Genomic DNA, 25621 nt, shown 5'->3' on the forward strand with positions numbered 1-25621 from the left:
AAGTTATGGACGTGTAGATGAAGTTAAACATTTTCTAACGATTTATTAAGTAAAAGATAAAACGAATCTTACCGGGTCTGCTAGTTTAATATAAATGCCGTACTTCTTAATCGTTATGAAGCTGTTTTGAGAATTGATTGTAAAATTGTTTCCATAGTGTTTTATAAACTCTGATTATTTTATTTATTTACATAGTATTCGTCTCACGACATAACTTGACGAACATAATTCCTAAAATTCACTCGGTCCGTGGCAACCGTTCTCCAATTTCTCGGACACCCCACGTTCGCCAGAACCACCTCGCTCGTTGCGCCCCCGCTCGTCTTGTTCCTACCAGATTCGTAGCAAAAACCTGTTTTGCAGGACAGTCGTCCGGCATTCTCGCAACATGTCCTGCCTAGCGTATCCGGCCAGCCTTCACCACCTTATGGATACTGGGTTCGCCGTAGAGTCACGTGAGCTCGTGATTCATCCTTCGCCTTCACACCCCACACTCTCCTGTACGCCACCAAAGATGGTTCTTAACACTCGTCGCTCGAATACTCCGAGTGTACGCAGGTCCTTCTTGAGCAATATCCATGTCTCGTGCCCGTAGAGAACAACCGGTCTAATGAGCGTCATATACAGGTTACACTTCGTGCGATGGCTAAGTCTTTTCGACCGCAGTTGCTTGTGGAGTCCATAGTTGGCACGACTTCCGCTGATAATTCGCCGCCGGATCTTACGGCTGGTGTCATTGTCTGGCGTCACCAGTGAGCCGAGATAGACAAAGTCTTCGACTATCTCCAGCTCGTCGCCGTCGATCGTGACTTTGTTATTACTGGACAAGGGGGTTCGGTCGGTCTCGGATCCGCAGGCCAGCATGTACTTCGTCTTGGACGTATTAATCATCAACCCAATCCTTCCTGCTATAAACTCTGGTAGTGTATTTAAAAATCTCAATAACCTGATATGTTGATCTGAGATATTCAACGCTGGTTTCAGTGGTGGATTAGAGTAAGTCTTTATCTGTTATCTCAGAAGGTCCTTACAAAGCTATACTCTACACTACCAATTGCTTATTCCACCAACGATCGTCAATACGCGAGTCCCTCAATTCTTCAAAAATTCACTTAGTCACGTGTCTTCAGCTTTTAATCATCTTGATCTGGAGAAAGTTATTCAGCAAACGTCATTGAACGTCAATTGACGGATCAACCCCAAAAAAAAAAACGAAAAAAAATCCGATGTTTGGCACGAACTTTTCCCCTCTGTGTTGTTTTTTTTTCATTTCAACTGCTCCGAGCTTTAAACCCCCGAGCTTTAAACAAGCCGGATGTTTGTCGCATGCCGCAGTGTGCAGAACCAGTCATGCAGTCTGCGGTGCGATGAAAATTTGTTGTTCTTAAGCGACCAAAATGCCTCTCAACCGAAGATTTTTTTTATATTAAGTGTGAGAGAAATGATCTTTTTTTCGATTTTAAGCATCAAAAATCAATGTTGTGAGATAATCTATTCCTCATTTCAAAATTAAGCAAAATTAGAAATCATAAAAAATTTCAGTGAAAAGGAAAAACAAAAATTCCCCTCTCATTTCAAACAAGCCGCCATAATTGCAGGGCAGTTTCACCACAATTGACAGTCTGGCAAATTCCAATGGTAGCAACTGGTTGAAAAAAGGCTGAAAAAGTGTTATAGAAGCAATTCTTCAACTTCTCCCATTGGCTGCGACTTCTTTAACCGCTGAAACAATTTGTCTTTATTCAACCAGTAAGCTTTTGTTCAGCAAATTTGCCGTTTTAAACAGCCAAAATATTTATTGGGAAACCCATGCTATTATCCGTAGCATAGCTGGTGACTCGTGATAGCACCGAGAGTTGACCTTGGCTCGTCGTTGCGCTGGCTGGCTCCACTAGCTGTTGGACGTTGGTAGCACAGTTGCGAACCGCGAGTTCTTGAGAGTACCACTCTCGATCTATCTTTTTTCCCCCTTCCAAACGTATCAGATTCCAGTGGTGGAATAGAGTAAATCATTTCAGTAAGGACCTTAGAAAGCTACATTGTGCACTAACGATTGCTAGTTCCTCCAACGATCGTCAATATCAGAATTGTCTAATTGTGAGTTTTAACATGATAATAAAAAAAAAAATGACTACAGAAGGACTGAGGAAGAAGGGAAACTTTATTTCAAACCTTTGCTGCTTTGTTTAGGTCCAATGTTTTTTACTTGTATTTCTATATTTATTCATATTAGTTAGGACAAAATATTATTAATGTGTTACATTTAGGGTTTGTTTTGATTTCTAATTCATAATTTCTTAATTGGTCTTAATTGGCCTTAATTGGCTTTGATGCTCGTTATGCGACCAGTTCCCGTAATTTAGCGTAAAATAGGTATTTTACCTTTAGGTAGGGCTGGAAATAATGTAAGTCTCCAGTTTGTACAATTTTAAATAGTTGTATGTGAAGAGAACACTAGTCAATAACATAAAAGATGCAGAGGAAAAATATGTACGTTGAAAAATCAATGAGATATTTTGAAAGAAAACGAGGAATTAAAAACAATGCTTACTGAAAACGTTAGCGAGTAAAAAGGGAGTGAAAAGGAGATAGAAAATAGATAGCATGAGGAAAAATGTTCTTGATAGTCATAGGCCAGGGGTGGAAAACAGAAAAAAATGAAAAAAAAATGCTCGACTGCCAAATTGTTCTGATTAAATCACCGACCAGGTGGTTTTAAGATTTAAAAAAAGTCTTTTTTATTTAACAGTTTTGCAAACTTCATCAAACTGAGCATCCCAAGTAACACAGATTATGCCAACTAGCATTAGGAAGTTTTATTATAGTTTAATTATGGCATTTTTTTGTGCAGCTCGTTTTATGACGGTTTTATTATGGTCATGCAGAGTGCTTATATTTTTTTTTCGACCATATGTTTGCAGATGGTTTTGAAAACGCTAATAAAACTTTTATTAAACATACTTTAAAACTATAATAAAACACAAATTTAGAAGTTTGCTCCAAGCTTTCTTTTGCATGTTTTATAATAGCACTCAGTGCCTGATTATTAAACCGCCATAAAACTTAGTGGCAGTTCTCGATCAAAATGTCAAAACAGGACACGCTCAGATTAGATAGCACATATTTGAATTGGAACTCCCATTCTTACACATTTTTGGTAAGTTATGCGTGTTGGTTTTGAGTTTAAATTAAAAAAATACATCTTTGAAAACTTGAAATCACCGAAAGTGGTATGAATATCTTTACAATATGAGTATTGAGTGAAAGGGCCCAAATAGTAGGAAAAAAAAGCTTGACGCCATCATTAATTCAAGATGGCGGCTTCCTCTTTTATTTTCAAAGCTGTAAATAACTGAAAATATCGTGAAACCTTCACAATATGGTTATAAGGTGAAAGTAATAAACGAGTAGAAGTCAAATTTCGTTGCCCGTCGCCATCTTAAATCCAAGATGGCGGCTACCACCAAGGTTGCCGAAATAAATTCTGTGTTTTTGAAAAAAATAATTCAGACTTTCTGTGATTTTGCCCAAAAATTCTGTGATGAAATTCTGTGATACCTTTTCCTTGAATTTCCGAGAAAATTCATGAGAAATTGGGTTTTTTACACATTTTTGTTGGGCAAAATCAATTACCGATACTAATCTTATCATACTTTTCCAATTCAAAGAAAGAAATCTAAATTTGAAACTGTCCAAAAAAAATTATAATTTTGGAAATCCATTAAAAATTTAAAAATTCTGTGAAATCTGTGAAAATTTCAAAATTCTGTGTTCTGTGACACAGATTCTGTGATGAAAATTTGCTCAAAATTCTGTGAAATTACAGATTGTTCTGTGATTTCGGCAACCTTGGCTACCACTCAACTTAAAAATACTGTAAATGACTGAAAATCGCATAAAACCTATATTATAGGGGTATAAGTTAAAAGAAATCAACCGGTAGAAGTTGAATTACGCTATCTTACGCCATCTTGAAATCCAAGATGGCAGCTTTCTATAAACTTAAAAAATGCTCTAAATCATTGAATATCGCATGAAACCTCCAAAATATGGATATTTGTCAATTGGGATAAGCTATAAAAAGTTTATTTTTGCATTCTGACGCAATCTTGAAATCCAGGATGGTGGCTTCAGCTGAACTTAAAAATACTGTAAATGAATGAAAATAGCATGAAACTCCCAAATATATTGTATTGGGTGCTAAGGCTAAATGATGGAAGTCAAATATCTCTTTTCGCGTTTCTCTAAAAATCTGTAAGTGACTGAAAATCCCACAAAAACTACCACAATACAGACCCCGTTCGTTTTTGGCAACATTCGATTTTGGAAACATCGAATTTGGCACATGTGCCAAAATCAGACGGTTAACAGAAACAACATAGCCTTATAGTTTTCGCTAGAATAAGACCAATACAATTTAGACATAATAGCATGATAGGAATAAAAGAATTACATAAATGGCAAAAAAAATCAAAAACTATAAACAAAACAAGAAAAGTTCTAAATGCATTAGAAACATAATGAAAAAATAATAAAAGTGATTTAAAATGATCTAAATTGTTTTAAAATAGTAGTTTTAATGTAGTATTACGTGAAAAAAAGTTGTGTTCAAGCGATTTTCATTGATTAACAGCATTTTAAATTCAGTGGAAGCTGCCATCTTGGATTCCAAGATGGCGTCGGAAAGAAAAAAATCGACATCTTCTAGCTTAGCCTTTTCATTCAATACTCGTATAGTGGTGGTTTAATGCGACTTTTTGTCAGCATTAAGCATTAAAAGTTGAGCGGATGCCGCCATCTTGGATTTCAAGATGGCGTCGGATAGCGAAATTCGACTTCTACTCGTTTAGCACTTTCACCCGATACCCATTTTGTTGGGGTTTCATGCGATTTCAAGTCATTTACACCATTTTAAAGTTCAGCGGAAGCCGCCATCTTGGATTTCAAGATGGCGTCAGACAACGAAATTTGACTTCAACTCATGATTTATTCCACGGGTCATTCAAAACCAATCCCTTTTCATTCAAAAAGTCTGTCCTCATTTACTGTACTAATGATTAACAACTCAGATATGAGGAACTCAACCTTAGCGTGTAATTGGTGTGCTTGCGAGAGAAACGTCAAATCGTAGCTTTTTTTGGGGTCATCATTAAACCATAATAAAACTATGAATTGACTCACGCCATGTTGGTTGCAAAATCGAAGGGTACAAAATGACGCCATGTTGATGGATTCACAATGCCAGCATTGGAAAATATTTTTTCAGGCTTTTTTTCCATCAATTCCATCATGATTGACCAACAGATTTGACGAGGCGCATTTATTTTAAGATACTATTTCATATACATTCTACCTAAAATCTTGACTGGCAGTAGAAAAGACGCTCATTATATGGGTAAAACATTGGTTTTTTAGCTATTAATTTTACCAGATTCATATCTGAATAATGCAATCATCATTCATCAACCATTACGGTTGCTGGAAAAAATAAAAAAAAAACTCCGAGAACTGACAGAACCGAAAAAAACAAAAATTTCTTACATGTTTTATAATAGCTTTTTAAAAGCTTTGGTGACCAATATTGATGACTAACAATGATTGGTCATGATGACGTTCCTAGGATAGGGCCAAATAGCCTAATTTTGGCTATATTAGAGTCCAGGTGATGTTATAGAATGTACTTTAGCTTTTAATGAAGATTAATGCTATGGTCCAAACGACATTTTGCTGACCATAATAAAGCTAAAATTGTTACTTGGGATGCCATATACATAAAACAATAGTTTTGTTGATTTTGTTTGGTTCCGGCATGTATTTTTATCTTGAACGATTACACCTCTTTTCAAAAACTGCTCAATTTTTTGTCGAAAAGTAAAAAAAAGGCTGCAGCGAATTTCTATTTGCCTCATCTTGGTCATAGGATAGGGTTATCATACGTACTCTTTTAAAAGTAGGTACATATACTCTTTTTTAATCGAAAAATGGGCGTACTCTTCTTTTCGTGAAATTTATCAAATGTACTCTTTTTTATGAGAGCCATTTAATCAGAAAAATTAACTTGTTTGTTTCAGTATATGAAGTTCGTTTACCACATCTTATACAAGAAATACGAAAGAAGTACAACTTACATAAATTTTCAATACCTTACCCAAATATATCGTATTCATGAAGGCACCTTTGAATCGTAATTTACAGTGAGCGCAATAAACGACTTTGAGTATGCAATAAACCCCTGAATAGTTAACAAAGAGCACATAAGCAATAGGCTCAAATGCTTCGAAGCGCACAAATCTAACATGTTATTTGATCAAAGGCAATATACACGCCTAAAATCTCTTCTTGAAATCAAGTATTTCATCGGGTTTGGTGTGGTTTGTCAGCAAAGCATCAAATACTTCTTTTCCTTCGAATAATCCAAATAGGAATATTCAGTCACTGACTTTTTTCATTTTATTACTAAAATAAATCTATACCTAAGCTTTCCACAGCTAATTTTGGACCACCTTGTCTAGCTCTCGTAAAAAACAACTAATAATGAAAAAAATTAGTGCATTACATTAAGTGTCTGGGCTTCAACAATATTTGCTAAAAAAATTCATGATTATTTGTTTTATAAGAGAGCTAGACAAGGTGGTCCAAAATTGATCCACTTGTACAAAATAAGTCCGTTACCCTATCTATACCTAAGCTTTCCACAAATTTTTTAGAGCCTTTTTCGGGCCGGGCTTATCCAGGCATTTTTACCTAAAAATCTGGCAGAATCCGAGCATTGGATTTTTAAAAAAATGGATTGTCAATTAAAAACTCGAGCAATACCTGAAAAAATCTGACCAAAATTCAGGCTTTTCTCATGCAAATTAAGAGAAAAAAGTTAAAAATGTACAAATGAAATAAATATTGTTTATTGAGTCAGCGATATTCAATTCAAATTTTACGTTTCCAAAAAATGTTTGCACGTTTATTTCGATGAAAAAAGTTTAAAAAATCGTACATTATGTAAAAATAAGGTGACTTGGTTTGGATTTTTCTTGGATTTTGGATTACTTCGAGCATTTTTCCTTGACACCTGCACAACCGGGCCGGGCCAGCTTTTTCTCATTTTTTCCTTGAAAAAGCAGGCAATTTGGAATGCTTAGTCATACCTATTGCTCCCAACAAATTGGCAGTATTTGAATGTCTTGAATTAATTCTGTTTTTTCTGAGTATTCCTTACTCTTTTAGATATTTTTTTCATTGTACTCTTTTTGGCATTGCGGGAAATGGTAACCCTATCATAGGAGGCTTTGGAAATAAAACATCAAATTTAAAAAGTTTGTTGCCATGAAAAATTTTATTCTTATAACCGGGAAAAAAATTCTAAAATTCTTGATTGGAATATATTTACTACATTTTGATTTGAGAAACTTTGATAAACACGTGTGAATAACTCAATTGTTTGAGTATGTGTGGTCGGTTTATCTAAAAATTTGAAAGATCGAAAACGTATATCGGAAATCAAGTTAACGGTTAAATAGTTTTCATTTTTAGAAAATAATTAAAAAAACAAAATACTGTCTTTTTTTTCAACTCATTCTTGCACCTAGGATCGTTACAGTAGCTAATATAAACCAGGATTTTATAGATATCCCTTATCAACAGAGCAAAACTTTTTTTTTTAATCTGTTTAGTTTTACGAAACGAGGACTTTGCGATCGTTGCAAAACAATAATTTCCAATGTCTTATCGCTACCCGTTGCACAATGCATCAAAATCTTTAGCTGCAGCTGAACTGAGGTAACATGTTTGAGTCACGATGATCCAGTGAGAGCGCACCGAGACCCGTCCTCTGTAAGTTTTGTGCTAAATTACACGGCTCGTGATTGTTTTTGCCACTCAATCAAAACAGAACCTTATGACGCACACTGCCGAGTGATGGTTTTGACGAACAAATAGAACTCTTTCAGTGGGTCGATCAAGTGCTCAAAGGGCTCCTTTAGGTTTTAGGTTCACTTGAACTGATCCACATTTTAAAAGACTTGGAATCTAATGGCAGAATGACCTGCCGGTTGACCTGAGAGGACCACTTTGGGACTGATCGATTGATCGGTCGGACGAATCTAACGTCACGGCCAGGAAACGCACCAACGAGTGAAACATGTCGTGTCAATCAGCTGTGAGAGACGTACGTTATCAATCAGTCAGTCAGTTGGGTTAGCGATTTCGCACTTCTGCCGCTAATGTGCGGTTGCTTTCAAAAGCTTCCAAAGTATGACCTACCCCAGGGATGATCGATCAGTGAGCTGGCACGATCCGATAGCCTGTGTGGATCCTATTGAGTCCAGCAAGTGCCGCGTGGTCACAAGCAAACTTTTCACAAAAAATGCTGACCACAATCGACTTACTAAAGTACACTCAACTTCATTGAATCGAACACTCGTGATTAGAAATTAGTAACCGATCCTCGATTGATAGTAGGTAATGATTATCGTGTTTGTGGTTGACTTTTGTACTGCGCCGTTTGTCCGGTTCATGAATTAAACATCTAACTGAAAAGGAAGAGTGTTTGTGCTGATGATTTGTCACTGTCGACCTATTTGCAATCCCTCAACCTTCTAGTCCTGCTTGAATACGATCGCAATGCAGTTTACTTGATAAAAGCTACTCCTAGAAGCCGAATAACCTCGATGTTCCGCTGCTTGATCAGTGTTATTTGTAATGACTATTCGCATAACTACCTTCTAGGTGGAAACTATTCTAACGGGTATGAAAAACATCATCCAACTATTCGTTACCTAGCGCAGTTATGCTATGGTAGAAGCGGCACAACCATTGATGATGATCTTGACCTCGGACAATGAATTCGCAACGATTTTTTTTCCTTCTTTTCGTTCTCTGCCGATTTGCCTCTGTTCTATCTGTTCAAGTTGAGCTGAGAAAGGGAAAACGCGGCTGTTTTCTTGTGCTGCAGCAGAGCAATTTGCAGCGCAGTGGGGTGAAAGAACGGTACCCACTCTCGATCGCCGGAGCATCTCGTATGTATGATAGACGGAATCGTAACGTAAACAACACACGCCGGCCGCCCTGACGTCCACTAGGGGGTGAAAAACTCGGCGTTTCCTGTTAGTTCACACCCGTTTATTTACTACAAAAGGCGGGCGTAGAGCAGCGCGGGTGAAATGTTATAACTCGTTTGTATGAAAATAACCAGAGGAAACGTTCAAGTTCTACCACTTTTCACGTGCAGGCTGTTTTCCGACTGTCTGCCTAATGGGTTGGCAAACAATTCAGACTATCACAGAAAACACCGGTAAGAACTGCATTCTCGATTGAGAGAATGTTGCTTTTGATAAATCAACGGAATATACTATCTTCGAAAATGAACTACCAAACTACTAATGAAATGGTAGGTCTTCTTCTTAAACTAATTCGATCGTTGGTCGAAAACATTTATTTTCAAGATATTAAAAATGTAATACAAGCAAACTTTTCAATTTTCGTGAACAAACTTAATTCACCGACTTTTCTATCCCAGAAAATAAGTATTTTCGTCATGAAAACTAATATCGAGAGGTACACCGGGGTGAGTGTGGACCGGGGTAAGTATGGACGATGGCTATTAAACAATACTGTGCACTATTTTTGTAAACTTTTAATGCAGAATGTTAATTTTGCTTGTAATCTATCCAATAACAGTGAAAGAGATAAGATTCTGACAATAACGGATGATTACAGCGACTTTTTGTCAATTACCCATTTTTACCTACGATGTCGAGTTTTCGAGTTGTTCGAGTTTCTTTTTCAATTTTTCAAATTTCTCGTAAACTAGCTGATTCCAGACAACAACCTCTACATTGGAACAATCCTTACATGAAAAATAACAAGTTCGGAGGAAAAACGACGGTTTAAAATGAAGAAAAAAGACATTTTTTTTACAAAATACTAAAATTTCTTCTATAAACCCAATCTGGGGTAAGTGGGGACGGCTTTATACAGACTTGATGTTAACACATTTATTTAATTTTCTTTCCGTCATCCAATACAATTTAACTATATTTAGCATTCGAATGATAAAAAGTTGGTAAAAGTATTGCATAATCAATTTGAATCAAAGATTCAATTGAAGTTATTTTGTTCTGGTGGTAAAGAGGGAAGAACTACATATATACAATGTGTTTCATAAACTTTGTAAGTTTGTGTTTTGCGTCAGCACGTCCAACAAAGAAAAAGAAATAAAAGGGACGACAGCGTCGGTGACCGTTTTTGAGCAGATTGCTTTGATTTCTTCAAGAGGAAAGCAAAAGCTGAGGAAGAAATTTAGTTCAACAAAGGAATCAGCTAAGTAGAACTTGAAGCATATGTTTCATGATTATATTAATTGCAGCGCACTAAATTGGACTGCGCACTCATGACTGCGACATTTGTGCGTAAATTAGTGTAAATTCTGCCGGAGTTCTACACGCTAACTTCTTTTCAGTCAACCTTCGTACGGATAACTGCGACTGCAAAACATTGCACGAAATCCAATTTTCAATGGAAGAGATAATATATTCATATCTATGTAGTGGAAATAAGGGCATGTTGGCCACACGAGGCAAAATGGGCACTGTCAGGGGGGGGGGGGGGGGGGGGGGGGGGGGGGGGTTTGAAATCCAAATTCAACGAAAAATAAAAAAAATACCAAAAATACAAAAAAATAAAAGGAAACTGATTTCTTAACCATTTTCTTACTTATGGTTATCACACAAACTTAAAAAATAATAAATTTAACTAATAAAATTATTCAACATTTTCAAAACGAACCAGAATGAATGTTTAAAATCAATGCTGTTTCCGTCATTAATAAATCATTCCAAACGTTGTTCCTTATTCTGAACTAGAATTTGCTTGAAAATAAATTTTAAGCAGTGTAGATTTCAGATTGGAAATCAATATTCCCGAAACACCAGAAAAGGAAAGCAAATCAAAATTTCGAATAAAGCTCGTACATAAGAACTAATGCACAGATATTCACATAAAATACACATAAAATATGACACCAAATTAAAAATAAATCCAAATTTTCAAATAAATGGCTGTTCACGTTAAAAACAAACCATGATAAAAAAATGTTGGAAAAATGATAATGCTTGTTCTTCATTATTGTAACCGTTGTTACAAAACGCTTTAGATGTTTTTCAATGTTTCCAAATGTAATGTATAAGCTGTTGTGTCGTTTGTTAAATGTTAGGTAGAGAGTTAGGGTATGAGGTTTATAATAGCTAGTTACTTTTGTTTAAAATTCAAAAACACAATAACATAATTTGTTAGTATTAATTCAGGTGGGCTTCAGCGAGGGTGTTGATGTTCATAGTACTATGAACATGGAGGGATGGTCCTCCATATTGGGTGGCGTAGCAAAAAGAAAAATGATAAGAAGGCAAGAAAGAAGATGACCTAGTTTCCGTTGTAGGTCACTTTAATTCTGGCGTTCGTATGTGCTAGTAGTGAGTGTTAAAAGTAAAAGAAACTATATGTTAGTGGCTATAATTGTTCAGGACCATATCCAAATCATTCAGGTAAATGATAAAATTTAACTGTGATTATTCCGGTTTCTACAACGCTCTGGTTCGATTATAGGACCTTGAAATTTTGGATCAATATTTCCGTGAAAAACCACGAGACCTCACCGGCACATACGATTCGGCCTAGGTAGTCCTAGACTGCCTACGCCTAAACCGTAAAGGACTCCACTCTCTGGTTCTGCGGAGCCATAATCGCGAAGGAGAGAAGTCTCAGGCCTTAGTGCCTTAATTATCAAGGAGACCCCCTCTCGGCGCGACCAATACGGCCTTGCTGTGGTCCGCCGATTGTGCCAAGGAGGGAAGACGCCATTGCCTATCATTTTCTCGGCCCAAATACGCCATTTTGGGCCACCTACGCAAGCCACTTTAGTAGTCCCTGATTACTCAAGCCGGAGACCAGAGCAGAAGCAGGATCATCAATCATCAGTACCAGTAAGCGCGCCAACGATCACAGTAAATCCATCGATGGTATGTACAAGCAAAAAAAAAACTAATTGAAGTGCCCCTGAACCACACTAAACACACCCACACCCACACTTTTTGCAAGTAATAAAAACCCTCTAATTCCAAGTCAATAAATTTTGCAGTTTCAACTAAATATAAACTTTTTCTGATTTAGCAAGAAACACCACAGTTTACTCCTTAGAATTTTGTTCCGCGTTCCCTCCGGGTACCCAGTAGTAGGCCGACCCTGAGACACAGTTCAGGGGTCTCCTGCTGCTGAGCTAGATTTCCGGGAGTGTTGGACCAGTAGGTTTTACTTGGCACCCAACGTAAATTCGTTTAGGTAACCGGAGGTTCGAGTAGAATAAAAAAAATCTAATGATTTTTTGTTTAGGGCGGTAGGTGAGTACACAAGTTAGCTTTGCTAATTGTGTAATCGTCTCACACTGGAATCTTGCTAATCAAAAAGTTGAACCTGATAAATTAAAACTTTTAAACATTTGCTTTGGTAATTCCATAAGATAGTGCAATTTGCACCTATAAAATTTTAATCAAAGTTTCATAATATGCAATATAATTTTAAATCTACAAGAGCAACTATTAACTATTTTGTTCAAGGTCCTGAATGATCATTCCTTTTACACAATAAAACACGAGAGAAATCAAATCATTTATTCAACCGTACTAAACTATCCTAATTGTTGTCCTGATCGTTTATTTATTTCAATCATCATATTTATTGCCACGGAAATCAGAAAATTCATTTATTATCTAATTGTGTTACTAAATATCTAAATACGTGTTAATTTATTTCGATTTTAATTTATTTATATTGTCGCGTATCTTATATCGAAAGTTTTGTCTTAATTTATTTTTCACTTTTAAACCGTCACGAACTGTCCTACCATGAACTCAGAATATGCCTTGCCATATCGTTCCCTGAACGTCACACATCTTCTAGACGATGAGCTGGAGTATGAACTGGCCATCCGCGGAGTAAAATATGCTAGTGGTGAATCTAGAGATGCAAAAAGAAGAAAATTACGAAACGTTCTAAAAGAACAGCGGGAAACAGGAAACTTTGAAACACGTCGCGTAAAAGAAAGTGAAAGGGAAACCGAATTTCAAGTAGTTGATGAAAAACTTGCGAAAATTCGTGATGCGTTGGAAAACCGCAAAGCTAGGAAGTCGATGTTACCAGAATTGAAAACGCGATTACTTCATATCTATTTCCGGGTGATTAGGCTGAAAGAGGTATTTGAAACTCAAAATTTAGAAGATTTAGCGATCATGCTTCTTAATGATCATTTTCACATGTTTTCGTCTGATCCAGAGGCAGCTCTAGAAACTTCTCAAAGAATAGTAGAAGGAATAAACCGTTTGAAGGAAGTAGGTTTGTATAGGCAAGAAACAGATTTAGATTCAGAGCCGAATAACATCGACGAGCATAGCGATGGGGGATTCGACGGAGAACCGCAAGCGAAAGCTAGCACTCCGTATCCTGTCAGAGAACCAGATTCTGAAGTTCAACATTCTGCGGATATGTTTGAAAAGCTAATGGTATTTGTCGAAGATGTTGTCACGAAGAAGTTTGATGAATTGAAACAGGATAGCGAAAGTGATAAGGTAGAATCTTTGAGAAAGAAGCAAGCAGTAGAAAAAGTTAAGGTTCGTGGAGAAGTAAGGAAAGTCCCACGGGAGCCGCGTAGGCATGAGTTTCGTATGCGTCCGGGAAAAGCGGAAACCGAAAACGAGTTATCGGATTCTAGCACAGATGAAGGGATCGAAACAAGAAAGGTTTTGAAGCGTCGACCCAGATCTGTAGCGGAATGGAAGCTCAAGTACGACGGCCGTGACGAAGGAAGGAATTTGAATAGATTCATAACGGAAGTGGAGTTCATGGCGGAAGCAGAAGGGATTGATAAAGAATCTCTTTTTAATGAGGCTATCCATTTGTTTGTAGGAGATGCCAGAGCTTGGTATATTGAGGGAAAGAAAAGTAGGGATTTCAGGAACTGGACCGAACTTGTATCTGACCTCAAAATGGAATATCAGCCACCGGATATGGATTTCCATTATGAGCAACAAGCGTCCCAGCGGAGGCAAAGAAGATCCGAGAAGTTTCAGGACTTCTACGCCTCAATAATGGAGATTTTCAGCAGGATGGCCGATCCACCTTCAGAAGATCGGATGTTTCAAATAGTGTTTCGTAATTTGAGATCTGACTACAAAAACTCGTTGTTGGTCAAAGGAGTCAAATCATTGCGAAGTTTGAAGATTTGGGGAAGAAAGGTAGATGCGGCGAATTGGTCTTTGTATCGGGGTAGCACATTTAACGAACCGAATCTTAGGGCTCAGGTGAACGAGGTTTTTGGGCATTCAGCGTCAAGGGGTCAGAGGTCAAATGAGAACACCTGGAACAATCATGGAGCTCAGAGGAAACTGGAATGGAGGAACTCGAATCACACCAGGTCGGCGAAGGATCCATCCGCCAACGGTTTCGGCAAGAAGTACTACGAGGCGGAGAAAAATCGTACGACTGGCCAGAACACCAACCAGGAGAGGCGAAGAGACGTACCAGAAGCAGGAAGTAGCAGAGGGACATTAGACAGGAGAGTATCGGAATACCGGAAGCCAGATCCCACCGTTTGCTTCAATTGCCGAGGCAATTATCATCACTATAGCGCGTGCCTGAAGGAGAGGGAAGTTTTTTGTACAGTCTGTGGTTTTCATGACTTCGTGAAGGAATCGTGCCCAGTATGTGCAAAAAACGACAGGAAGTCGTCGTAGGAGGTCGTCGACAGAAAAACAAAAATCCTCAAACTAAATTTGTTTTACAGGAGGCGGAAGTAGCTGAATTCGTTTTGAGCGTCGAGGGAGACAATCGACCGTTCACCAGGATCAACGTAATGGGGATCAGCATGCTAGGTTTGTTGGACTGCGGAGCGCAGCTAACAGTGATTGGAACCGGAAGTAGGAAGTTGTTGAGCGACCTCAAACTCAAAATGCAGCCCACTTCGATCAAACTGTCAGCAGCAGATGGAACCAACATCGGAGTGCAGGGATCCGTAGACATGCCGGTAACGTTCGACGGTCAGACACGAATAGTTTCAACTTTAGTAGCCCCTGGATTGAAACGTCGCCTAATCTTAGGAATGAATTTTTGGAAAATTTTCAACATAGAACCCACAATCAAGAAGATAGAGGAATTTTCGGTAGAGGAGCTAGAAGGTGAAGAAAAAGAAGGAGAAAATTTAACACCAGATCAAATAAAGCAAATTGAAGAAGTTAAGAAACAGTTCAAGGTTTTTGTAGAAGGAAAAAAGCTAGAAGCAACCCCTTTATACACAGCGAAAATTGAGTTTTTGGAGGAGTTTAAGAACGAGCCACCTATTCGATTAAACCCGTACCCATGGTCACCAGAAGTCCAGAAAAGTGTCAACGAGGAGCTAGATAAATGGATCGAGTCAGGAGTAGTCGAGCGTTCCAACAGCGATTGGGCCTTACTGATAGTACCAGTCATGAAGAAGGAAACCCTAGAAGATGGTACCGAGCGAATGAAGGTCCGAATGTGTCTCGATGCTAGGAAATTGAACGCAAGAACCCGTCGTGATGCATATCCTCTTCCGCATCAGGACCGTATCTTGAGCAGGCTGGGGGCGTCAAAGTATTTGTCCACAATCGACTTATCTAAAGCTTTTTGGCAAGTACCTTTGGACCCTCAATCCAGGAAGTATACGGCGTTCCGGGTGTTTGGAAGAGGATTATTCCAGTTTCGTCGGCTTCCATTTGGTCTTGTCAACTCCAGTGCTGTTTTATCGAAGGTCATGGACGAAACCTTAGGCTATGGAGAACTGGAACCAAACGTGTTCGTCTACCTTGACGATATCGTCATTGCTAGCAACACGTTTGACGACCACATTCGTAGCCTCAAGGAAGTAGCAAGAAGATTGGAGAAGGCAAACCTCACAATAAACCTGGAGAAGTCAAAATTCTGTGTTCCAGAGCTACCCTATTTAGGATTCATCTTGTCTGGTAACGGCGTGCGACCTAATCCTGATAAAATTGAGGCTATAATAAATTTCGAACGTCCCACATCAGTTAGATCGCTGAGAAGGTTTCTGGGGATGACAAACTATTATCGGAGGTTTATAAGCGAGTTTAGTGAAACTACTGCGCCCTTGACTAATCTATTAAAAGGAAAACCAAAAACCGTCCAGTGGAACGCGCAGGCAGAGGAAGCTTTTAATTGCCTGAAAGAAAAATTAATAACCGCCCCGATTTTAGCTTGTCCAGATTTCCAGAAGCCTTTCACGATCCAAACTGATGCGAGTGACACAGCTGTGGCAGGAGTTTTAACTCAAGAAGCTGAAGGAGGGGAGCACGTGATCGCTTACTTCTCGCGTAAACTCACCATGTCACAAAGGTCATGGAAAGCGGTGGAGAAGGAAGGAGCAGCAGCGTTAGAGGCGATTGAAAAATTTAGGCCGTACGTGGAAGGGACTCACTTTACCCTTATCACCGACTCGTCAGCATTATCATTTATTATGAATAGTAAATGGAAACCATCGTCAAAATTGAGTCGTTGGAGCATGCTTCTACAGCAATTCGATATGAGCATAAAACACCGCAAGGGCTCGGAAAACGTGGTTCCCGATGCACTATCGAGAGCTGTAGAGGCCATCAATGCTCATAATGACGACTGGTATTCCAAACTATTCATAAAAGTGAAAAACTCTCCAGATGATTATTTAGATTTCAAAATAGAAAATGGAAAATTGTTTAAGTATGTTGCAGCTAAAATGGAAACGATGGATTATCGCTACGAGTGGAAGCTGTGTATTCCCTCCGAGCTTAAGAAGGAAATTCTTGAGAGAGAACACGACCAGGTACTCCACCCAGGGTTCGAGAAAACCATCCATCGCTTAAAACTTCGGTATTTTTGGCCCAGCATGGCAGCGGATTGCCGGAAACACATCAAGGTATGCAGCACCTGCAAGCAATGCAAGCCGTCCAACATCGGATCCGCACCACCAATGGGGAACCAACGTCTCACCAGCAAACCTTTTCAAATCTTGGCGCTTGATTTTATACAGAATCTATCGCGAAGCCGCAGCGGGAACTGCCATTTGTTAGTTCTGATGGACATATTTTCAAAATGGTCGCTTCTCGTTCCGGTAAGAAGGATTGATGGTAAACAAGTTTGTCAAATTGTTGAGGATTGCTGGATGAGACGATTTGGAACCCCAGAGGTAATCATCAGCGACAACGCCACAACGTTCCGGGGGAAGGAATTCCAAGCCTTATTGTCCAGAAGAGGAATTCGTCACTGGCCCAACGCACGTCACCACAGTCAGGCGAATCCCGTGGAACGTGTCAATAGGACCATCAATGCATGCTTGAGGTCGTACATGCAACCGGACCAACGCGTATGGGATTCAAAAATAAGCGAAGTGGAAGAATTTCTCAACACCACGGTTCATGCGTCCACTGGAATGTCACCGTACCGCATACTGTACGGACATGAAAAAATCATCAGGGGAGAGGAGCATCAGATGGAGAGGGAAACGGATGAATATTCCATCGAAGAGCGTGATAATGTTCGCAAAAAATTAAATGAAAAGATGTTCAATTTGGTTCAAGATAATTTACGCAAAAGTCATGAAAAATGTCAAAATAGTTATAACTTAAGGCATAAAAAGTTTTGTCCAGCTTACCATGTGGGGCAGAAGGTCTACAAGCGCAACTTTCAGCTATCGTCAGCAGCAGATCGCTATAATGCTAAGTATGGCCTTTTGTATACACCGTGCACGGTGGTAGCGAAGAGAGGCAGTAGCTCGTACGAGCTAGCAGATGAAGCAGGAAAGATCCTCGGGGTTTTTTCAGCTGCAGACCTTCGCCCTGGAGAAGATGAGCCCGAACAAACAACCTAAAAAGCAAAAACAATATCAGTGCACACTCTTTCGCTAAGCGGAATAGCTCTCATGCGTATTTACGTGGTACTCGTTCAGCATAGCAAGCACGTGTTGATCAGTGCGTAGTGGTCATCATATGCTATCGTTGCGCGTGAGAGGCAGAGGCTCGGAGATCGCGTCGGGACGCCGATGAGTTCTCACCAAAAGTAGCCAATCGCGTGAAGGGGAGAGTGAGTGCCAGCCAACCATCATCATCATGGGATCCCTATCATCTTCAGCTTGCAGTGAGTGCCGTGCCGGATTGTCGGTGACGTCGCTCACGAGAAAAAAAAGTAGAATGCACCGAAATGCATTATTAAAAATGTTTGATGCCGGTGATTATTAGTTAGATTAGTTTTGCATGCATATTAGTAAATTAAAAAGGAAAGTTAAATTTTCGTGTTGGCGCCACACAAAAATGCATGCTAGGATAGATAGTCAGTAGGATAGTAGTTTAGTTAGGAATTTTCAATTTATTAATTTATTTATTTTAATTCGTAGTTTGTCGTAATATCTTTTAATATGTTTGTGATAGATGAATATTTATGAAAATAGTCAATTGAATAAAAAAAAGAACAAATCAGTTTAACACTTAGTACCTGAGCACATTTTTGCACATTAGGAAACAGCCATGTTGAAAACCGCTCGTTTTCAGCATCCTTCCTTTCAACTCAGGACGGCCGCCTGAGGGAATTATGCTGAAAATAACCGTTGATCAGCTTAACATCATCAGATACATAGTAATTTTTACGTTCTGATCATCATAGGTTCACCATAAGCATTTCCATTTTTAATCTGCTCGTCTTGTAAATTTTGGCAAATTATCCGTTGAAAACACAATCGTTATAACACAATGTCCGTCTTTATTGTACGTCCACGTGGTGATCACTACTGGAAGATCATCTTTTGTAGATTCTTATCATCATCAACTGTCAAACGAAGTAGTGAGATGAGTACTAAAAACGATCACCAATTGCTCGTGTAATCAAAAAGGTATATCAACAGGAATGAGATCAAATGTGTTGGATTATGGCAATTTTCCTTTAGGGTAAATTGACCAATAGTTGCCACAAGATTTTTAATGGTATTTCATTTTTTGATACTTTTATTGAATTTTATCCAACTTTGAAAGAAGTTGCTATGAAATTATATGCACTGCAAATGTCTAATAGTCTTAGTTTATTCGTGAATACTTTTTGTAGATAAAATAAACAATTCATCCCAATTGCTTATTTTGTCGTGGTGGGGGGATAGTGTAACCGTTGTTACAAAACGCTTTAGATGTTTTTCAATGTTTCCAAATGTAATGTATAAGCTGTTGTGTCGTTTGTTAAATGTTAGGTAGAGAGTTAGGGTATGAGGTTTATAATAGCTAGTTACTTTTGTTTAAAATTCAAAAACACAATAACATAATTTGTTAGTATTAATTCAGGTGGGCTTCAGCGAGGGTGTTGATGTTCATAGTACTATGAACATGGAGGGATGGTCCTCCATATTGGGTGGCGTAGCAAAAAGAAAAATGATAAGAAGGCAAGAAAGAAGATGACCTAGTTTCCGTTGTAGGTCACTTTAATTCTGGCGTTCGTATGTGCTAGTAGTGAGTGTTAAAAGTAAAAGAAACTATATGTTAGTGGCTATAATTGTTCAGGACCATATCCAAATCATTCAGGTAAATGATAAAATTTAACTGTGATTATTCCGGTTTCTACAACGCTCTGGTTCGATTATAGGACCTTGAAATTTTGGATCAATATTTCCGTGAAAAACCACGAGACCTCACCGGCACATACGATTCGGCCTAGGTAGTCCTAGACTGCCTACGCCTAAACCGTAAAGGACTCCACTCTCTGGTTCTGCGGAGCCATAATCGCGAAGGAGAGAAGTCTCAGGCCTTAGTGCCTTAATTATCAAGGAGACCCCCTCTCGGCGCGACCAATACGGCCTTGCTGTGGTCCGCCGATTGTGCCAAGGAGGGAAGACGCCATTGCCTATCATTTTCTCGGCCCAAATACGCCATTTTGGGCCACCTACGCAAGCCACTTTAGTAGTCCCTGATTACTCAAGCCGGAGACCAGAGCAGAAGCAGGATCATCAATCATCAGTACCAGTAAGCGCGCCAACGATCACAGTAAATCCATCGATGGTATGTACAAGCAAAAAAAAAACTAATTGAAGTGCCCCTGAACCACACTAAACACACCCACACCCACACTTTTTGCAAGTAATAAAAACCCTCTAATTCCAAGTCAATAAATTTTGCAGTTTCAACTAAATATAAACTTTTTCTGATTTAGCAAGAAACACCACAGTTTACTCCTTAGAATTTTGTTCCGCGTTCCCTCCGGGTACCCAGTAGTAGGCCGACCCTGAGACACAGTTCAGGGGTCTCCTGCTGCTGAGCTAGATTTCCGGGAGTGTTGGACCAGTAGGTTTTATTATTCATGTTATTTTACATTTCTTCTTTTCATTTTCAATGGAAGGATTGATTAAAAAATCCGCTGTAGAATCTTGAGTGAGTTTAAAAAAAATACCACGATTAGAAATGCGATTTCTCGATTTGAAAAAAAAAAAAAAAACATCTGGAACCTAGCAAAATATATTCAATAGATGATACCTCATTGATTTATTTGATCAAAAGATGAATATATTTATTTTTACTTCATAAGTCAAAGAAAAAACCCTTTTCTATACTAAAATTCGTCCATTTATTAAGATAAAATGCTAAAAACGTTCTGAAGTTCAAAATATTTAAAAACTATGCATTATGTATTTATAACACAAAATGTTCAATTATACTGACAAATTACAGATTGGGAAATGATCATAACGAAACTGATAAAATAAAACTAAAAATTATTTTTTTCAAGGTTTTAAAGTTAAAAACATTAGAATCTGAATATTTTGTCTCTATCAATTGGAATATTGGGTCCTGAAAAGGACAGGAGGTGGATATTTTGTTTAAAAATTTCGGAACACAAAAATTCGGATTTGAAAAACAAAGACAAACTTATGAAAAATATTTCATGAGATTCAAATAGTTTATTTTTAAAACTCGATAAATTTATTTTATAACTAGAACAAAATTTGATGATGAAAAAAATTTATTTTTTTAAATGTTTCAGAAGGTTTTTTTTTCAATAAACTCGTCTAATTTAAAAAAAAAAAAAATTACAAACAGCATTTTGGTGCCTATGATTGAATGATTGTTTGGTAGATTTAAGTATTCTGAACTCAAATCTTTTGTCACATTTTGTCTATCACCTTGCGTTTTGGTGATATTGAGTTTATAAGCTTTAAAATGTATTAGTGACACGGAGAGGTAGACTACGCTTGTTAGTAACGGGTGTGTTTTTTTTGGCAACAAAATTCAAGGAAGTGAAAATTTAGAAAACTCTGCAAACTGTATTCGGATGGAACGCCAAATTTAGCCGGAGTGTTCTCAGAACCTGATCACTGTTTTCGGGAATTGCTCGAAAATTGTAGCAGCTGAACAATTGGACCAAACTTGTCCTTCCTGATGATGGCTTACAGGATTTAAAAGACATCGAAATACGGAACACAGATAAGTGAACACTTCCATTTTTTCATTGGTGTACCGACTACATACAATCAAATTGTTTTTTTTTTACCTACACAGGAATGGGACAAGAATTTCTAATTACAAATGATATAAAAATGGGTTTTTCACATTGTCTTTAGAATCTTGATATACATTCATCTCATAAAATTGTGTACAACAATGTTCAGTTCTATATAAAGCCCATTCTTTTGATTGAATTTTGTGAAAAATCGGTAGTTCCTATGTTATTGATCAACTTTGTATGATAATTTAAAATGTCAGTTTAGATTCTGGGTCAGGGTGAATTTTTTCAAGCAATTCAATGCATTTGCTCAAAACTTTCTGGACAAGTATTGATTTTAAGTGGAATTCTACAAATGGTTTCATTTTTTAACGGTGAGAATCGATTAATATTTGGCATTTTATAATAATAGAGTGCATTAGTTTTATTATTCATAGCCAAATTGATAGAAGTTTGTGTACAATTTCTAGGAAAGTTTTTTGTTTGATTATCTTCGTGAAACGACAGTTGCTAATTTTAACTTTCATGCTTTTGGGAATAGAAAGCAGCATTAACATTTTTGATAAGTTTTTTTTTCAAAAATTGAAAACAAACTCAACCATACTTCAAGTCTTTTTTAAGTCGTTTCGATATTTTTGCGGCACTATGCATTAAAATTTTCACTCGAAATAAGAAACAAGAATTTTTAGAGTACCTTCATAGTTAATTTTTGTCACCATTCAACTTAACATACTCAAGCCTTTTAATGAACTGAAAGCTTTCAATAGGAACTAATAGGAGTTAGGAAAATAATTTTTAAGGTTCACCGTAACACTAGTCAAAAGTGTCTCCCAATCAATTCCTTCAAACCCCCTCCCAACCAAAATTGTTTTGCTAGGATGCAGAGGTAACCTCGGTCCTAAAGCACAAAATATATCTTTCATCCTTTTCTCTTTCTTCCAATCTATCTATTGACTACTAGGACGTGGCCGGCGCCGTTATTGACGTTAAAAGAGAGAGCATCAGTTTTGTGCAGTGTGAATGAGCTGCTAATCCCAAGCACCATTCGTTGACCTCTGATCAAAATTGATGGCCTCGGTCAATCACGGAGTAGCAACCTTTGGCAATGTGGAACTTGTTCTACTGAGCCACGCCAGCGATCGTGGACCTCGAAGTGATTGTTATCATAATATGTTTTTGGAACAAGCAATGCATACATTTTCTACAACCATGCACTTCGGGTTTTACGGTTTAAGATGGATGTGAGTAGTTAATCAAGCTAAGCTAAGCTAAGCTAAAATGTATTAGTTTTAAGTGAAATCAGTCATTGAAAACTGATGAAGTATAAAAATTACAGTTACAGAAAAAAAACCTGATTTTGAATTTGTTCATTATGCGCAATTTATCAAATTAAGGAATAATATTTCAAAGATGATGATGCATGATCTAAAAATATTGAATTCTACAGTTTATAAAAATTGGAAAGATATCATAACAAGTATTTCTGAAATTTCTGATTAAAGTTTAAAAAAAAATTGAATTCATTCAACAAAATCTGTTCGAACCTGCAAAACGATTAGATTTTTGCTTTAACAATATCTAATACTCAATTTTGATTAAAAATTTTATTAAAAATGGGGAAAAGTATACAAATTGAAAACCTCTATAACTTTTTCGCAGAACTCAAAATTACTTGAAGTCTTAAGAAAATTTGAAAATTGATTTATTCTCTTATTTTTAGATATTGTGTTTTTTTAGAAGTTTTGTCAAAAACTGCAGAAATTTTTTAAATGATTTTAAAATATTTGCAAAAGTTAAAGTTATACAAAAGCTGATTGTAAAATTGCATATTTGAATCCAGGGCATCCAAATTAGTCAAAATTAGCTTTCAAATTATTTGCATTTCGAAGGATGTTAAGTTTGTGGCCTTGTGTAGTTTTTCAAAACGTTTTTGAATGTGATGTTGAGCATTTAGAAGAACAAGAAACACAAAATATAATTGATTCTGAAATTTGTTTTTTTATAGAATATTTCATTACAACAAAATTTTTTGTAAATCAAAATTTTTAGTTATAATGTAGAGGATACTAGGTTTAAGACTTTAATTTGCTAAATCTGCTGACCATCGTGAGTTATGATACTGGGCTTCCAATTTGTTTATTTATAATATCAGCATCCGATGAAATAATTTTAAAGTTAAAATGGTTGGTTTCAAATTCAGAATTTGTTTGGTTACATTCTGAATAAAACCCCATTCTAAAGACGATAAAGGATTTTTGTATGTCAAGTCAAGAGTTTCAATGCAAAAGGTTGATGAATTGAAAATCAAAATTTACAATTAAAAATTAGTTTCAATGCGTGAACGGCATATATTGATATATGTATATTTCTCAAGTCTAGGATTATTTAAAACTAATTTCTTACTTTCTTGCAAACACTTATTTAACACCTTTTAAGATTAAGTGATTTCTCTTTACTACTGCTAAAATTTTACTTGAAAAAAAATCTTCATGGGGGGGGGGGGGTTAAACCTCTAAACCCCCCCCCCCCCCCCCCCCCCGTTCGCACGGCCTTGGTCTTAAGTATTTTCTTTAATTCTTTTTTTAAACCACGCGTGAGCTCAAGGGGCTTGTCTTCCCCTTATTCCTCCTACATATGTATATTATTTTAAATCTAATTATATAAATAAGTAAAATAGCTTAACTCTATCAAGGGGTATTAGAGGGGGGTGACTGATTTACAATGGATTGTGGAATTAAGCCAGCCGGAGTATCTCGGCAAATAGGGAATCATGAGGCGGATATTTCGGTACCATGTCAGGATTCTTTATTTGTTTCGAACAGTTGGAAGGAAGTGAGATGAGTCAAACCTGTCCCAAACCAGTGGTAACGGACCCCTTGGTTGTGCTGCAATTATTGTTGATGAGTTAAGCATGAACAATATTTGAATATGCGATCGAGACTTCCCATACCGACTAGGGTTGAAAGACCTATCAGCCACTGGTAGGTTCTCATACATACATACATACACACATACAGAAGATAAATAAATTGAGATAGTTTTTTTCTTAATTAAAACTGCCTTCATTTTTGCAACAAAATTCCTCAAGGACTTCCAATTTTTGCAATTGTTGACATAAGATGATTACGATATAACTTAGCATAGGAATTGCATTATTAACAATTATTTACGTTTATCACGTTCTCACAATTACTATACGACCTTTCATGGAAATAATATGTCATCATAGATCGCAAGTATGAAAGATTTCATAATTGTACAGTGGGATTAAATATTCAGCTTTACACAACTCTACTGCGATTCAAAACAACATTATTTATCTTTATTTACGATTAACAAAATGTTATCGTATATAATGAACTATATACATATACTATGTACAACCCATAAACGATAAAATATAACTTGGTTTAGCTACAATATGATGTTTATACAATTCCAATCTAAACTGGATGCTCATACAATCTACAATTTCTGGTTATCTGGGTAATGCCTATCTATCCGTCTTTCTTTCATGCTCGATAAAAATAAAAACCACTATCTAGAATTCCATTCTGTTGTGTTGTGAGCCTACTTGGTTGAATGATTCAACTGAATCAAAGCAATCGAAAGATTCTTTTTAATTCAACCTCGGTATTCCGTGGTAAACTGATGTCTGGTTTAAATTTTTGGACAATTTAAGCCAGCTGATTAATTTTCCGATTAACCGCTCTTGCACCGAAACGAACGCCCCCTGAGTTTACCCTTAGATTTCGAAAAAACCTGCATATGGAAAATTGTGCTTCAGAATCAGAAAATAGGGATATTTTTTAACACTAAGGTACTTTATTTATGTTGACTTTGATCGAAATTGGAAACCATAAATTAAAACAGAAGGCTACCATGATCGAAACGGTTTCATTTTAACCCTTCATTTTTTATGTATCCTTAATAATTATTTTTTATAGCTAGAAATGATGAGTACATCAAGAAAATAAAATTTAAATAAAATACAATTTTTCACTTTTTCCATACATTAACTGTTGCAAATTTGTTACTTTATGAAACGATGGGTTAGCAGTGCACTCTAGTGCCAATATTGCCTAGCTTCTAGAGAACAACA

General features: G+C 37.2%; 1 protein-coding gene across 1 annotated transcript; it reads left to right on the forward strand.

Annotated features, from left to right (window-relative positions):
- The first annotated feature begins 12890 nt into the window (after positions 1 to 12890).
- LOC129741309 (uncharacterized) lies at positions 12891 to 17070 on the forward strand. The gene is made up of 4 exons (XM_055733031.1): positions 12891 to 12996; positions 13318 to 14741; positions 14825 to 16873; positions 16936 to 17070. The coding sequence occupies exons 1-4, from the start codon at positions 12891 to 12893 to the stop codon at positions 17068 to 17070; spliced, it is 3714 nt and encodes a 1237-aa protein (XP_055589006.1).
- Positions 17071 to 25621: the final 8551 nt, after the last annotated feature.

The sequence above is a fragment of the Uranotaenia lowii genome, chromosome 2 (genome assembly GCF_029784155.1).
Source record: "Uranotaenia lowii strain MFRU-FL chromosome 2, ASM2978415v1, whole genome shotgun sequence".
Classification (NCBI taxonomy): Eukaryota; Metazoa; Arthropoda; class Insecta; order Diptera; family Culicidae; genus Uranotaenia; species Uranotaenia lowii.